The sequence below is a fragment of the Rattus norvegicus genome, chromosome 19 (genome assembly GCF_036323735.1).
Source record: "Rattus norvegicus strain BN/NHsdMcwi chromosome 19, GRCr8, whole genome shotgun sequence".
Lineage (NCBI taxonomy): Eukaryota > Metazoa > Chordata > Mammalia > Rodentia > Muridae > Rattus > Rattus norvegicus.
In genome coordinates this window covers 40,981,115-40,995,498 of record NC_086037.1, presented here as the reverse complement: position 1 = coordinate 40,995,498, position 14,384 = coordinate 40,981,115, and the positions used below count along the sequence as shown (strand labels likewise).

The 14,384-nt window shown below is 53.0% G+C and overlaps 1 protein-coding gene across 5 annotated transcripts in view; it reads left to right on the top strand.

Annotated features, from left to right (window-relative positions):
* The window catches only part of Rfx1 (regulatory factor X1), a 30,708-nt gene that overhangs the window by 1,311 nt on the left and 15,013 nt on the right, over positions 1 to 14,384 (top strand). For 4 of the 5 annotated variants that reach the window (NM_001105944.1, XM_039097530.2, XM_006255229.5 and 1 more), the window contains exons 2-6: positions 6,113 to 6,451; positions 11,640 to 11,749; positions 11,893 to 11,976; positions 12,864 to 12,971; positions 14,123 to 14,236. In NM_001105944.1, coding sequence (NP_001099414.1) covers positions 6,154 to 6,451; positions 11,640 to 11,749; positions 11,893 to 11,976; positions 12,864 to 12,971; positions 14,123 to 14,236 — 714 coding nt within the window. In that variant the 5' untranslated portion in view covers positions 6,113 to 6,153. The remainder of the gene's footprint in view (positions 1 to 6,112; positions 6,452 to 11,639; positions 11,750 to 11,892; positions 11,977 to 12,863; positions 12,972 to 14,122; positions 14,237 to 14,384) is intronic. The other variant, XM_017601192.3, reaches the window with a different exon arrangement.

Genomic DNA, 14,384 nt, shown 5'->3' with positions numbered 1-14,384 from the left:
TGTGTGTGTGTGTGTGTGTGTGTGTGTGTGTGTGTGTGTGTGGCGTGTTGCAGAACTCGGTCAGCCATGGCTGTTCTTATTGGCTGCCTGGGCAATACTGTTGTACAGTGCAACCTCTTGAGAGGATCGTCTTTTCCATTGGAGATTAAGCAGGAAAGCAAGGACTTCCATTTGTAGGGACTTTTCCTACTCCTGTCAAAGGGTCTTCAAATTCAAGGCGGTGAGGTTTAACTTTGAGGAAGATGCTGGCTGGAGTTAGCTAGGTTGTTTTTATTTATTTATTTTTTCTTTTTTTTTTTTCTTTTTCTTTTTTTCGGAGCTGGGGACCGAACCCAGGGCCTTGTGTTTGCTAGGCAAGCGCTCTACCACTGAGCTAAATCCCCAACCCCGGTTGCTTTTTTTTTTTCTTTCGGAGCTGGGGACCGAACCCAGGGCCTTGCGCTTGCTAGGCAAGTGCTCTACCACTGAGCTAAATCCCCAACCCCCCCCCCCCCCCGGTTGCTTTTTTTAAAAAGAAAGTCTTCAACTCCTATCAGAGAAGGCTGACTTTGAGCAGAAAGTGATGGTATTGATTCTCTGACTGCTTCCGCCTCTTCTAGTAATTGTCACAGTTGAAGGGCCCAGAAGGGTCACTGGCAGGGAAGGTCGGCACTGCCCCAGCTTTTTACCTAAAACAGTTCCTCGATACCTGTGTGTTCCTGAGTGAATCAAGTCGCTTTTTTGGGGAGGGGGATGTTCCATGTGCTTTCATTTAGAGGCACAAATCGTTTTAATTTCACATCACTGTGTGGATCTCCCAAAATACATCACATAAGAAACATCAAACACACAGATGATGCCAGTTGCCATTAAGATGACTGTCACGGGGCTGGAGAGTTGGCTCAGCGGTTAAGAGCACTGACTGCTCTTCCAAAGGTCCTGAGTTCAATTCCCAGCAACCACATGGTGGCTCACAACCATCTATAATGAGATCTGGGGTCATCTTCTGGCCTGCAGGCACACATGCAGACAGAAAGCTGTATGATGTACATAATAAATAAATAAATATTTAAAAAAAAAAGATGACTGTCACTTCCTGTCCAGTCCTCGGAATTAGCTGTTGGCGTTTTATTTTATCATTTTGTCGGAGAGAAGCCTGTTGTTGTGAGCTGACAATAGGAAGCTGGTAATAAGGAGTACAGTGTCATTTCCCTCTTTTTCTCTTCTGGAATTGAACCTAAGACACCCCCAAACTAGGCACAGGCTCTGCACTGAGTCAGCCACCCAGCCCGCCTCTTACTTTTTCAATATAAAGCGTCTACATCTTCTTATTTTATGTGTGTGTCGACATGAGCACACGTGGGTCCCTCAGCATGTGTGCGGAGCAGGGGACAGCTACTGGTAGTTGGTTCTGTCCTTCCAGCATTAGGCCCATGGGTCTGACCTTGCTTACTTAGAAGCAGGTACCTTTTACATGCCAAGTTACCTTTTTTTTTTTTTTTTTTTAAGATTTATTACATTTATATGAGTACACTGTAGCTTCTTCAGACACACCAGAAGAGGGTATAGGATCCTATTTCGGATGGTTGTTAGCCACTATGTGGTTGCTGGGAATTGAACTCAGGACCTCTGGAAGAACAGTCAGTGCTCTTGACCACTGAGCCATCTCTCCAGCCCGCCAAGTTACCTTAATGCCCCCTTTTTCTCTTTATTTTGAGACATGGCCCTACTAAGTTGTCCTAGGAGGCCTTGAACTTGTGATTCTCCTTGCCAGTTTGGCGGGTCTGTGCCACCACGCCAGACATAGAGTTGTACTTCCTGTGAAGAAGTGTTGCCCACTCTGCTTGCCCCAGAGTGACCTTTGTTTCTGGGCGTAGCCAGAAAGAAAAGTACTGTCTGGGAGGAGACCTTGATTTAGCTGCCAGCTCTCTAGGACTGAGGCAGAGCTGTGCAGAAGGTGGGAAGGGGATTTCCTAAACAAGGATTTACCTTCTTCCTTGATAGCCCTGAACTACAGAGGGTCTCTTACATATAGGTCCTGTTGTGCATTAAGAGGGATGGTGGTCCCTCAGGGTCAGCCAGCACCTGCTACTGTCTACAGAGGCTGCAGCCTCCTCTGGAGTCTCGGTAGTCAGAAGATTCCCATTGGGCTTCCTTTCACATCACTAGTACTGTCTTCATTCCCCTGCATACCCATCCATGCCCAGTGCACCCTGGGGCTTGGGGTTCCATGGAGAACACCTGTCTAGTGTGTAAGACCCAGGGTTCTGTTCCTACCACTGCCAAGGAGGGAAAAGGGGGTGAACTTGCAGTTATGCCCACCATTCTTCCAGTAACCGGGATAAAAGGCACCTTTGTGGAGCTTGCCTCCTGGGTTCAGCAAGGAAGAGAGACTGTTAAGGAACAGAGGAACCATCACACCATAGTGAGAACAGTAAGAGAGTGCCTGCTTCAGGGCACTTAGGGGAGGGGCACATGGTGACCAGGGGCTGGGCGCAGAGTTAGAAGTAAGTGCTTGTCAGTGGGGGAAGAAGGTGCAAAGGCCCCAAGGCAGGAGAGGATGGGATTCTCATTAGCCTGAGAGCCAGAGTTGCCTAAAATATCCAGAGCAAGAGACATGGGTCTGGAGGGACAGGTCCTGAAGGCCCCACAGTCATGAGAAGGGTGAGAGTGTTGGATGTTCTCTGATGAGACATGAGACCGTCCAGGTGCTCAAAGAATCCTGCAGGTTCTGGACACATCCCCAGGGACAGGGGCTTCAGGGGCCATGTGAAGTTGGAGAAGCAAAGGTGCCTACGGAGAAGCAGCCAGCCCAGAACCGCATGAGAACGAGCGCCTGATGGAAATGAGTCAGTAGAGGCCAAGGGCCGGGCGCACTGGACTCCCACTTCCCTCCAGACGCATTACCAAAGCTGTCCTGCTGATGCGCTCATGGGTTTGCTCTCCCTTTCTTGTAACCACTTAGTTCTAGAATCTCCCATCTGTGGCATGTCTGCCAGCTGCAGCCTGCTCCTGTGTTTCATGATCTAGGGTACAGCCTCACTTGACATGGGCTGGGCGGGGCTGTACGGCTGTCTGTGTGTGGAGGGGAGCCAAGAGTGATTTTTACAATTTGGGATGATTGGAAAAGATCAAAAGAACATTTTATAACATGAATATTTTATAGATGTCGTGTCATGTGAACAATCATGTTCAAATCTGTGTGGGGTTGGCTTTCTTGCCCCAAGTCTGCACACCTGCTCCACTGTGCTGTCACTGCACGGGCAGCGTCCGTTGGGAACCAACAGAAACAGTCTGTCCACAGAAGCAAACACAGTTCCCTCGTCTCAGGGATAGGTTCAGTCACCGGAGACTACAGTGGGCTTTCCAACCACGGCGCCTTAGTGGTTGGTTCAGCAGGTGGTTGAGCACACAGGCAGGTTCCATTTTTCTCTACCGCCTTCCATGAACCAAGGGTCTCGAGTGCGTGGAAGGATTTATGCCCCATCTACATGTATGGTTCACCCCCCGCAGAGACCTTCAGCTTAAGCTTGTTCATGTAGGTCATTCATGCCTTTTGGAGCCCTTTCCAGCCAGAGAGCCATCTGACTCTGAGTCAGCCTGGGCTAGGGTAGGTAGTCTTAGACTTCTGGGGACGTATTTTGAGGGACTGGTTAAAATTTATATTTGGAGACACTGCAAACTCTGAGCAGTAGAACTCAGGGATCTGCATGTTAAGACACTTCCCCAGGGGCTGCCTATGGAGGGCATGCATAGTTGTGAGTGAATGGTAATAACAGCTCTCAATATCAGTGGTACTCACTGGCTGCTAAGGTGATCACAGTGGATTTTCGCAGTGGTCCTATGAACCCAGGGCACAGATGAGTAAACTGAGGCACAGAAGTCAATCAATACATTATGTTTATAAAAAGGTTCACATGGGGCACATGGTGGTAGCTACATATCCTGAGCCACACAGGCTCAGATGCAATCCCTTAACATTGGCCGGAAGTTGGAGTCAGTGGAAGATGTGTTGCCCTCTGTGAGGTGGACTATGGCCTCTTCTTTCTCTAATGGGCAAACTTCCCTTGACGCCCAAGTCCTTGGCAGTGTTGGGTAGGGTGGCATTGAGGCTGGCTGCTCTGTGCTCTGCTTGGGCCCTGTAGTCTGAATCAGTGCTCATCTTCTGGGCTCTCACAAGTTGGTCCAGTGCCAGGTGGTTCAGGCTGCACTGGCACCTTCCTCTTCTTCTTCCTCCTCCTGTCCCACAGGAGTACTTTCGTCCCTAGGGACTGTTCTAGACATTCCTCAGTTCTTTGCCCAGCCTTCCCTTCCTCTTTCTCTCCCTTTTTATTTTTTTTGGGGGGGGGGCTGCTGTTAAGGGTGTACCCCAGGACCTGGTACATGCTGGGACAGCAGCTCCACAGATAAGCATGGGAGGCTGCCCAGCCATCCCACGGGGAGACAGTGGAGCTCCTGCAAAGCCACTTAGCTGGGTGGTCAAGTTCAGGCTGTGCAGGGCCCTGTGCAGGGTTTGTTTCTGCCTCCAGAGTCCACCATCCGAGGGTGAAGCCTAGGTTTCTGGAGAGGCAGTCACCAGGAGGCAGGCAGTGTGTTGAGGCCCTCAGTGAGTCCCTCTTGGGTGCTTATGCCAGCTCCCTGGCTCTGACGGGAAGGACAAGGAAGGTGCTGTCTACTGTGAGAAGCAATTGAGGTCTAGGCCTCACTGGTGCTGTGACAACCCTGGGGTTAGCCACGAGTCTTGGGGCTGAGTAACATTAGTGATGGGTAGGATACCGGGGTGAAGAGCGAAGTTCTGGGTGCTGAGGCTGAGGTGCCAGGGGAGTGCTACAGTGTCTGCTGTTGTTAGACTCCCAGCCCTCTCCTGCACTAGAGGTCAGGACATGGTGACATGCTTGCTGACATGGTGTGGCAGTGGTTCCAGTTGGCAGGCTCTTGGCCTGGGTGCTATGTGACAGCCAGTCACCTCTAGGGGACAGGACAGGATAAAGACACAGCTTGAGGTGCTGGGAATGGGCACCCTTCAAAGCCATTGCCATCTCCTGCTAAGAGGCTGCCTACCAGCCAGACAAGCTCTGTACCTCTGGTAAGGCCAGCTGCTCATAGCCTCAGGAGCACCCCACACCCTAAGCTTGCAGACCCATTGCTGCCTCAGGCCCTGTGAATGATACCCTGCTGTGAGGGCATTCAGATGACCCTTGGCATGGGGCTCTGGGAGACATCTTTCTCTCTGACTTGCTTTTCCACCATTGAACTATGAAGGCTTGGGATGCCCAGGGTTAGACAGGCTTGTCACTTCCTGCTGTGTGGCCTGGGACCAGCACCTTATCCTCTCTGAGCCTCAGCTCCTCGTCTGGAAAACTCAGCCTAGATCACGATGGTAGTTGTAAAATCTAAAATAGAGTAGTGTGTGATGGTTGGTCTTGTTGTCAGCTTGGCTGGATATGGAACAGGTAGGTTCTGCAGCAAACAGCCTAGGAGATGCCTACTTGAGGGCACTACAGTGGCATATGCCATTCCAGAGGCTGGGGCAGAAGTGTCACAATCTCAGTTAGCTTGGCTACTTAGGGAGATCCTGTTGAGAGACCAAGTGCTGAGGATGCAGCTTACTAGTAGGGTACATGCCTAGTGTGTGCAAGGCCCCGAGTCCCACCCCCAGAACACCAAAAGAAAAGAGAGGCAGAGGCAGGTGGATCTCTGTGAGTTCCAGGCTAGCCTGGTCTACACAGCAGTTCCATGCTAGCCAGGACTATATAGTGAGACTCTGTCTCAAAGCGCGGAGGTGTTCCCTGGGCTCCTTGGTGAGCGGGATGACATAGGTGCTCTAGAGGCCACTGGCATTCTGGAGAACCGTCCCAGGCATAGCCTGAGGCACTGAGGGCATGTTCAGGTGCCCGGGGTGGAGGGCGAGAGCAACAGTCCTGACTGAGGATGAGGGTGAGGAATCCTGTCTGTATCTTCCCAGATTCCCACAGGGATGGGCTCATTGTGTATAGCCAGGGATTTACTCAGGTTAGTGATGAGCCTAAAGATGGGAGCTGGGAGCTGGCTGTTTTCTTCTGCTGGTAGATTAATTCTTTTTTTTCTTCTTCTTTGTTTTTCTGTTTCTCTCTCCCCCGCTTTTCTACTCAAGGAAGAGGAAAACCGCCTTATTTATTATCATTCACTGTTGGCATGGCAACACAGTCCTATGTTACTGAGCTACAGGCAGCCCCACAAGCATCCCAGCCACCACAGGCCCCGCCCCAGGCCCTGCCCCAGCCACCACCCCCAGCAGCACCCCAGCCTCCTGCTGCAGCAACCCCCCAGCCCCAGTATGTCACCGAGCTGCAAAGCCCCCAGCCCCAGACGCAACCTCCAGGCAGCCAGAAGCAGTATGTGGCAGAGCTCCCGGCTGCTCCTGCACCCTCACAGCCTGCCACACCTGCCCCATCCCCGGTGGCTCAGCAGTATATCGTGGTCACCGTCTCGGGTAAGTTCACATCTGTGCTTATGGCCAGAGTGCTTGGACCATCTCTGGGAAGAGTTTGGGGGAGCTCAGCATCCAGGGATCCTCTCCAGGGCTACCTGTGGGAATCAGGGCATCTTTGGGTAAAGGGAATCAGGCCAAGCAGAGAAGCTTCTGTATCCCACTGGGGTGCTTCTGTTTTTATCTGCCCCCAAGTAGAATGTCCTCAGAAAAGAGGATGGATGGCAAAATTCATTTTGCCCGCACCTGCACACACCAGGCTGCCCACTGGTCCTGAACCTCTCTGCCTAGGTCTCACCATTACAGCTTCACTGAATAAAGACAAGTGAGACATTCTTAGAGTAGGTCAGCCTAGAAGGGGTCCTTGAGAGAGGCTGTCAGATGACTGGGGTGTATCCCCTCTCCTCCTTGGAGGAGTAGGACCTAGTGGCCGAGCTCCTGAGCCCATGGCTGCCCTTGTACCATGGGAAAGGAGTGATGTTCTAGAGCTGAGTCTAATGTCACAGCATGGGCAGGTGGGAAAGGGAAGGTCAGAGCCAAGGAAAAGCCAGGCACAGTTGAAGGTGCCCATTCTGACCCAGACCCTCTGGGGTGTCACCACGGGTCTCCAGCCTCTGCCCTCTTCCCCTTCCCTTCTTGGGAGGCAGGGGAAGGAGGCAGAACTGCCCTCATCGTGACACACAGTGTGACACTTCATCCTTGCCAGTGTTCCCTGCACACACACTCTCTCTCTGCCCCACCCAAGCCTCCCTGACCTTAGTGGGGTCAGGTCCTGGCCTGACTGTGCTATAACACCTGAGAGGTAGAGTAGACTGGCCTGTCCCAGCCTCTCCTGCAGGGTCCTGCAACTCCTGCCAGGAATACTTCTCGGTTTTGTCTTTTTAAAGTCAGATATCCTCAAACTGCTAGCTCTTTGGTTACCGCTTCCTCTTCATGTACGTCCAGTTCGCAGCCACCTGTGACCTTGCTCCTGACAGCTCCCATCAGGGTCCTCATCATTTCAGAGTCATTGGTCATCCCAGATTTGGTACTCTTGGCCTCTAGCGGTGCTTGATGGTTTCCCCCCTGCTTCAGACCTGTCCTGCACACCTGCCCAGATTTCACCCACGTCTGCCTTCTCCTTCGTCACCTCCACTCTCTGCTGCCTCACCTGTCTGATCCATAGCAGTAAAGGGCAGGGCTCTGCTCCTGTCATCCTCCTCCTAGTGGCCTCCTGAAGTGTTAGGACTCCCACTCCCTCCCTCCTTCCAGTACTGGAGTTTGAACTCAGAGCCTCACACACTCCAGCCCACTGCTCTGTCAGTGACTTTTACTGAGATATCGTCTCATCAATTGTCCACAGTCCCTGAGCTCACTCTAACATGGCCGTGCCTTCTTCACCTTGTTATCCTGTCGCTTCAGCCTCCTCAGAAGCTGGCAACACCAGATCCAACCGTGTCAAACTTACCATGCTCCTTCCTGTTGAGGTCTACACCCTGGCCTCTACCCTGAGCCCCAGGATCTTGTGACTAGTCCTTCTAGGTATGGCTACTGAAGGTCACACTGGTCTTTGAGAGTTATACCCTGCCCCTACAGGCCCTATGAGATGTCTCCTCCCACCCAGGCCCAGCTTAACCTCTGCTCCCGTCCTGCCTCTCTGGGTATTTTTACTCCGCCCCACTCTCTCCTTCTAAAACCCACCTAGACCCTCCACCTCTGCTGTGTCCATGGCCATCTCCGATTAGTGCTGATGCCTTCCTCTCACAGTAGCCATAGGGTAGCACGCACTGTCCCTAGCTGCTACTTAGGCCTCTTCGCATCCTAACCTGAACTATAAATCAAAATCCCATCTCAAAAAAATTTTCCCCATGTCATCAGCTTCCGGATAAGTTCCAAATGCCTATGTCTGGCCCAAGTGCCCTGTGCCCTAACATGACAGTTTGAGCCTCCCCAGCCTCCTGCCATGCCAGCTTAGCTACTTCCTCTCCTTTTACCCTGGCACCTACTACCTCTAGCATACCCATCTAGCCCTTTTGCTCCCTTCATCTCCAGTCTCTCCTCAGAAGCCACTCCCCTGCCCTCTGATCCCACCGTCCTTACTTTTCTTGAGTTAACATCGTATGGCAATGATGTTTTTGAAGATGGGGGTTCTGTCTCTATGTCTTTGTGCAATGACTGGTGGATGTAGGACTGCCCAGCACACCTAGTTGGGGCACACTGTTCTAGAACCTGCCTTAGTTTCTTCTAGCTCTTCATGGTACACCGAGGGAAGACTTGGTATTCAAAGTCCCAGGCCAGAGTGGCATTTTGGTGAGACAGGCCGAGGTCAGCTCACTAGCTGTGGTGTGGAGAGAGCGAGCTGTCAGAGGACAGTGCCCAGGCAAGGGCTGGCTGCAGCTCTTGTCTGCAGTGCCACTCTGCCAGGTTTGTACCTCTGGCTGGACAGTGGCTTGTTGCCTGCTTCTTATGGTGGTCCTGAGAATCTCATTCCATTGAGTTCTGGCAGGAGTGAGCCCATCTCTGCAAGTGTCACTGTTGCCCCCATGAGTGCTGAGGAAGAGAGGGGAGGCTGCTACCACCCTGCTTCTGTGTTGGTGTCTGCCTACTCCCTCTCCCGGGCTGCCCTTGAGAGCCAGTCCTTTGAGGAAGGGGAGGCTGACACTAGAGAGGGTGAACAGGGAGGTTCCCAGGCCAGCTCCTGAGCCAGGAACAATCTGGACTCACCAGGAAGCCTGCAGGGCTGGGCTGCTCCTGCCCTGGAGGAGGCAGCAGGAATAAGCTGAGACCTTCTGTCTGGGCCTGCCATGCTCTACCTTATGAAGGGAGGGAGCTCAGGTTTCCCTGGTCAGACAATACAGATCCATACTCCCCAGCTTCCCTGAGAGGCCTCTAGAGTTTAAGGTGGAAGACCTTAGCATAGGCTGGGAAGGTGAAGCCAGACCTGCCCACAGGGGAAAACGGGAGTTGCTTTGTCGGCATCTCCAGTGAAGAAAGGGAGATTAAGGTCCAAGAAGACATAAGTCCTGCGGATGGCAGGGACCCAGAACCTTGTCCTGATGTTTCATACCATACCCAGGAGCCTCCTTCAGCCCTCTGAAGAGCTGGCTTTCTCTCTTTAAGCTGAGGGGTGAACAGGTGGAGGCAGAAGAACCAGGTACTTGAAGGAAGGGGTGACCACATGGAGATAGGCTGTCTGATTCAAGCAGGATATGAGCTCTGTTTCTTACCTCTAGCATTCAAGGGCCTTCTGCTAATGCAGAAAAGAGTTGACCAACAGACACAGCTGCCCCTAGTCTCTATACTTTCTCCTGCTTTCTTCCCAGCCCACCTTTCCAAACATAGCTAGGAAGCCCTGGCCCATACATCCTCCTAGTGATGGGCGGAAGAGCCCAGCCTTATGGGCTGCCCCAAAGCCTGTGATAGCAGGATTTCTTCTAGGGGACATGCCTGATTAGAGCAGATGCCCAGGTGTCCAGCTACCCAGGTCTGGCTCAAGGGCCAGCATTGCAGGTGGCCAGGGCCAATGTCATGTGTCACTTCCCACCCGGAGCCATCCTTGAGCTGGGCCCGGCTCCCTGTATTCCAGATGGCCCAGTTAGGAGGGGCAGGGAGACGGGATGAGACTATGACTCTAGGTCAGCTTGACTCTCCCCCAGAGCAGCTGAGGGACAGGGCCTTCTCTGGGATCCAGAGAACCCTAAAGCAGTTTTGAGGGAAGATTCCAGCAAACCTAATTAATTACTACTGCTTAGAATTGGTGTAGGTTCCCAAGCAGGCCTGGGAAGGGCCATAGGAAGTCCCCCTGACAACTCCCTGACAACTGGCCATTTCTGGGGCATATTCAGATACTCTCAGGTAGACTGGGCCAGCCTCCTGCCCTAGCCAGGTCCTTTTCCTGTGTCCCTTCTGGAGGCTGAGCCCTATTATGGAAACCTCAACCTTATAGTGTCTTTGAGCACCCCAGTTTCCCGAGCCAGACTGTGTAACTCTGCCTGATAAGATTAGCAACTTAGAAATGGTGTGTGGGGTTGGGCCATGTGGACATACAGGGACCCTTGGACCCAGGCCAGGCCCCCCAGCTGCGTGATACAAGGTCTCTGTCACCTGAAAATGAGTGAGAATGGCAAGTACCAGCTCAAGGGGCCTGGGGCCTAGAGCATCACCAGACCCAGTATCATTGTCCACTGCCATCCCTTTGATAACCCTTGTTTCCATGTAATCCTTTAGGAGGTCAGGAACCTCTCTAGACCTCTACCTCTATTCCCTGCCAGATCCCAGAAAGACGGGCCCAGGGCCTTGAGTCCTTTAGGCTGAACTGGAGAATGAGAACAGGCACATGGCTATCCCACCTGACCTTGGCTGCTGAGCTACTGAGGAACTGGCTACATGTAGGGGGTGGGCCAGGTGACTTCTCAGCTTGAGTAAGAATCTCCTGGCCATGTGTCTTGGGAGCACTGTCCCTCCACACATCCCTGCCGTCTCATGAATCACTTAGCAGTATGTGTCTAAAATGAGTCCTGCCTCTGATGAGAGCATCTCTAGGTACCAGCCTCCCTTCTGTCCTAGCCCCAAGCCCCTCAGCAGCCTGAATGGAGCAGATTGTTTATCTAAGCGGACATGAAGGAGTTCTGAGCCATGGTAGGGATTAGCTCCCCAAGGTGTTAGATACAAAACCTCCTGCACACTCTGCTGCTCCCATAGTGCTAGGCTCCTGCAATAGCTGACAGCAAGATTGGGAGCAGGCAGGCACCGTGTTCTAGGAGTGTCTTGGCTGCCTGCCAACATAAGTACCTGTGCTTTGGGCTCTGAACCCCTTGCTGCCTTCACTCCTCTCAGGAATGGGAAGAAGGCTCAAGAGCACTGTGGACTTCCTGAGAAGCCAGGGGAACTCAGTACCTTGGTCCTTTTTGAGCTGCCACAATTTGAGCAGGGCAGTGAGGATCCAGTCTACTGTCTGTCTATATCCACAGTTCTGCTTTTGTGGGAAAGAGGGTCCTCAGACATAGTTCAGAACCAAGGAGATCAGGGCTAATCCCACATACCAAGGATCCTGGGTCTTCTGCATCCTCACCTGTCCTGCCATGTGCCTCCGACAGATGCTAGAAAGGGCCAGGCTGTGTCTCAGTAAGGGTGGACCGTAGGCTGCATTGCCCCCTACTGATGGGCTAACTCTTGGAGTAGGCAAAGCTGACCTGCCAATCTCTTCCCACAGAAGGTGCCATGCGGGCTAGTGAGACTGTGTCAGAAGCCAGCCCCAGTTCCACGGCAAGCCAGACCGGTGTCCCCACCCAAGTGGTACAGCAGGTGCAGGGCACCCAGCAGGTAGGACATGGCCTTCACTAGGGGGAAGAGGCTCTCCCCTACCCTCATACCAGGAACATCTGTTTACCTGTCTTATCAAGATAAGGCAGCAGCCTCCTCCACCCACCCATCCTAGTAAGCAACCTTTCTTCTCGCCTCCACAGCGGCTGCTGGTCCAGGCAAGTGTGCAGGCCAAGCCAGGCCATGTGTCACCCCTGCAGCTTACCAACATCCAGGTGCCACAGCAGGTGAGGTTCCTGGCTCCAGCCTCCTGTGGGGCAGAGAGAGAACCACTTCCCTACTGCTTGCTTGTCTCTGTTCTTCCAGGGTCCCAGGCAAGGGTCTCATCCACAGGCTGCCCCAGCTCCTGGATTTGGGCAGTGGCCTCTAGAGGCAAGATCAGTTACTCAAGGGGCTGATGGCCAAGCAGCCTCAACAGTCACTGTACTGAGGAGTGGGGAGGATGACAGCAGGAAGCCTGTGGGTCCACACCCAGTGTCTTACAGTGGAGTCCAAGAAGGCCACAGTCTGGTGCTAGTGCCCTTGACCATTTCTAGGTCTTATTTGGACTGTGCTAGAATGCTGGGGCTGGAACCTAGGACTGGGGCATAATAAACATTTGCTCTATCAGCAAGCCACAATCCAACCCAGGGCTAACAGACCGCAAGGATAGGAATGTTCTCTTTCAAGAGGGGCTGTTCTGAGATAGGGTCTTCTATGGCCTGGAACTTCAGAGATAGTGGAGTGTGACCTTGAACTCCTGACCTTCGGATTGCAGGCTTGCCCTCACCCTGGGCTCTAGAACACATTTATGCCCTTTGAGCCAGGAGCCAGCTCTAGCTTTGCTACTTCCTCGTCTCAGGCTCAACAAGCTCTTCATTGGCTTTGAGCTCGTGTGTCACCTGCTATGGAGTAGAGCACAACTGTGCTGTAGGGCGGGGCAGGTCCTGGGCGGACAGGCATGGTGAGCCTAGAGTGTCCCTAGTCATAGGTGCTCACTGGAATGTGGAAGACGAGTGGCTCGTTGGCGGGTATGTATGAGGGTCAGGTTCTATCCTAGCACAGAAAAACAAAACCCAAGACTTGCCCGTGGCTTGTGATGCTAGTGACCATGTCCTTTGTCTTTTGACCCCAGGCTCTCCCCACACAGCACTTGGTGGTGCAGAGCCCGGCGCCAGGCTCTAAGGGTGGCCAAGTTTCCTTGACGGTGCACAGCACGCAGCAGGTGCACTCTGCCCCTGAGGTAGGTGAGCCTCACTGGCATCTCCCCATCTTTCTCTGCTGTAGCCATGGAGCCCCCAGCGTATATGCCCCCATCACCTTCTTTTTGAGATGGGGTCTTACAGTGCTATCCAGGCTGGCTCCAATCTCTTCTGTGGAGCAGACTGCTCTCTAACATGAGAGCCTCCTGACTTAGGCCTGAGTGCTGGGCTGCAGGTCTGTACCACTGTGCCTGCCTGGCTTCACTTGAAGCTCTCTCGCCCTGAGCTCACTTGCAGCTCTGGAGTCCTGCCGCCCTGGCTGGGGTTATCCAGCTAATGTCTGCCTGGCCCTGCTGTGCCCGCTGAGGTTGAGAGAACCGTAGTCCAGAAGTAAGGAGTTTTCTCTTCAGCTTCAACGAGAATAGAGTCCCATCATGGAGCTTGGAATACACACACACACACACACACACACACACACACACACACACACAGAGAGATGAGTAAGGGCCTGGAGGCAGTGGGCTGAGGTGGTCTTGAGCATAGATTGAGAGTGTGGAACTAAGGAGGGCTCTTTAATCCCAGCACTTGGGAGGCAGAGACTGGAAGGAATCTCTGAGTTCAAGCCCAGCCTGGTGTACATAGTGAGTTCCAGGACAGTCAGGACTACTAACTACATAGTGAGACACTTTCTCCAAAAAGAGAAAAGAAAAGAAAGAAAGAAAGAATGAATACAGGGCCAGATGCCAGGCTAAGCTGAGTCTGTGGGGAGGTCTCCAGCATTGCAACCCACTATTTCCTGTGTATAACAGCTAATGGCACTGGGTGTGTGGCCACACACCTGCATACAGAGGCTGGAGAAGCAGGAGGGTTTCAAGTGTTCTGCTAACTTGCACTGTAGCACAGAGAGGCCTGACAGGAGCAGAAGGAGCTGGACCGTGGGACCAGACTAGCTCGCAGCCTGCTCTTTCTCACTTTTGTGCAGCCCTTCTGATTACAGAAGCTACAGAGGCCCTGGCTCTCACAGAGGCTCCCTGCAGGTAGAGTCCTGCAGAGCAGTGCTTGTGGCTGCTGTGGGCCAGAGGTGGGCTATCCCACCCTCTTCAGAATCCTTCTGAGGTGGGTTGTTAGGGCCTAGGTGCCCCAGACACAAGCACAGCTGGCCCTGACATTGTCCCTGTTTGTTCTCTTACAGAGGTCACCAGTGCAGGCCAACAACTCCACCAGCAAGACAGCTGGGACTCCTGCCGGCACTGTGCAGCAGCTACAGGTCCACAGTGTCCAGCAGAGTGTCCCTGTCACCCAAGAGGTGCCTGGCCAGGGCGGGCAGTAGCTAGGGCCAAGGGTGTAGGCCAAGTAGCCATCCATGTCTGGGTCCCTGGTCTGTTGGAACTAAGCAGATGGGGTCCAGCTCCAGCCCACCATGTAAGCATTGACAAGAGCATGGGCCTCTATCT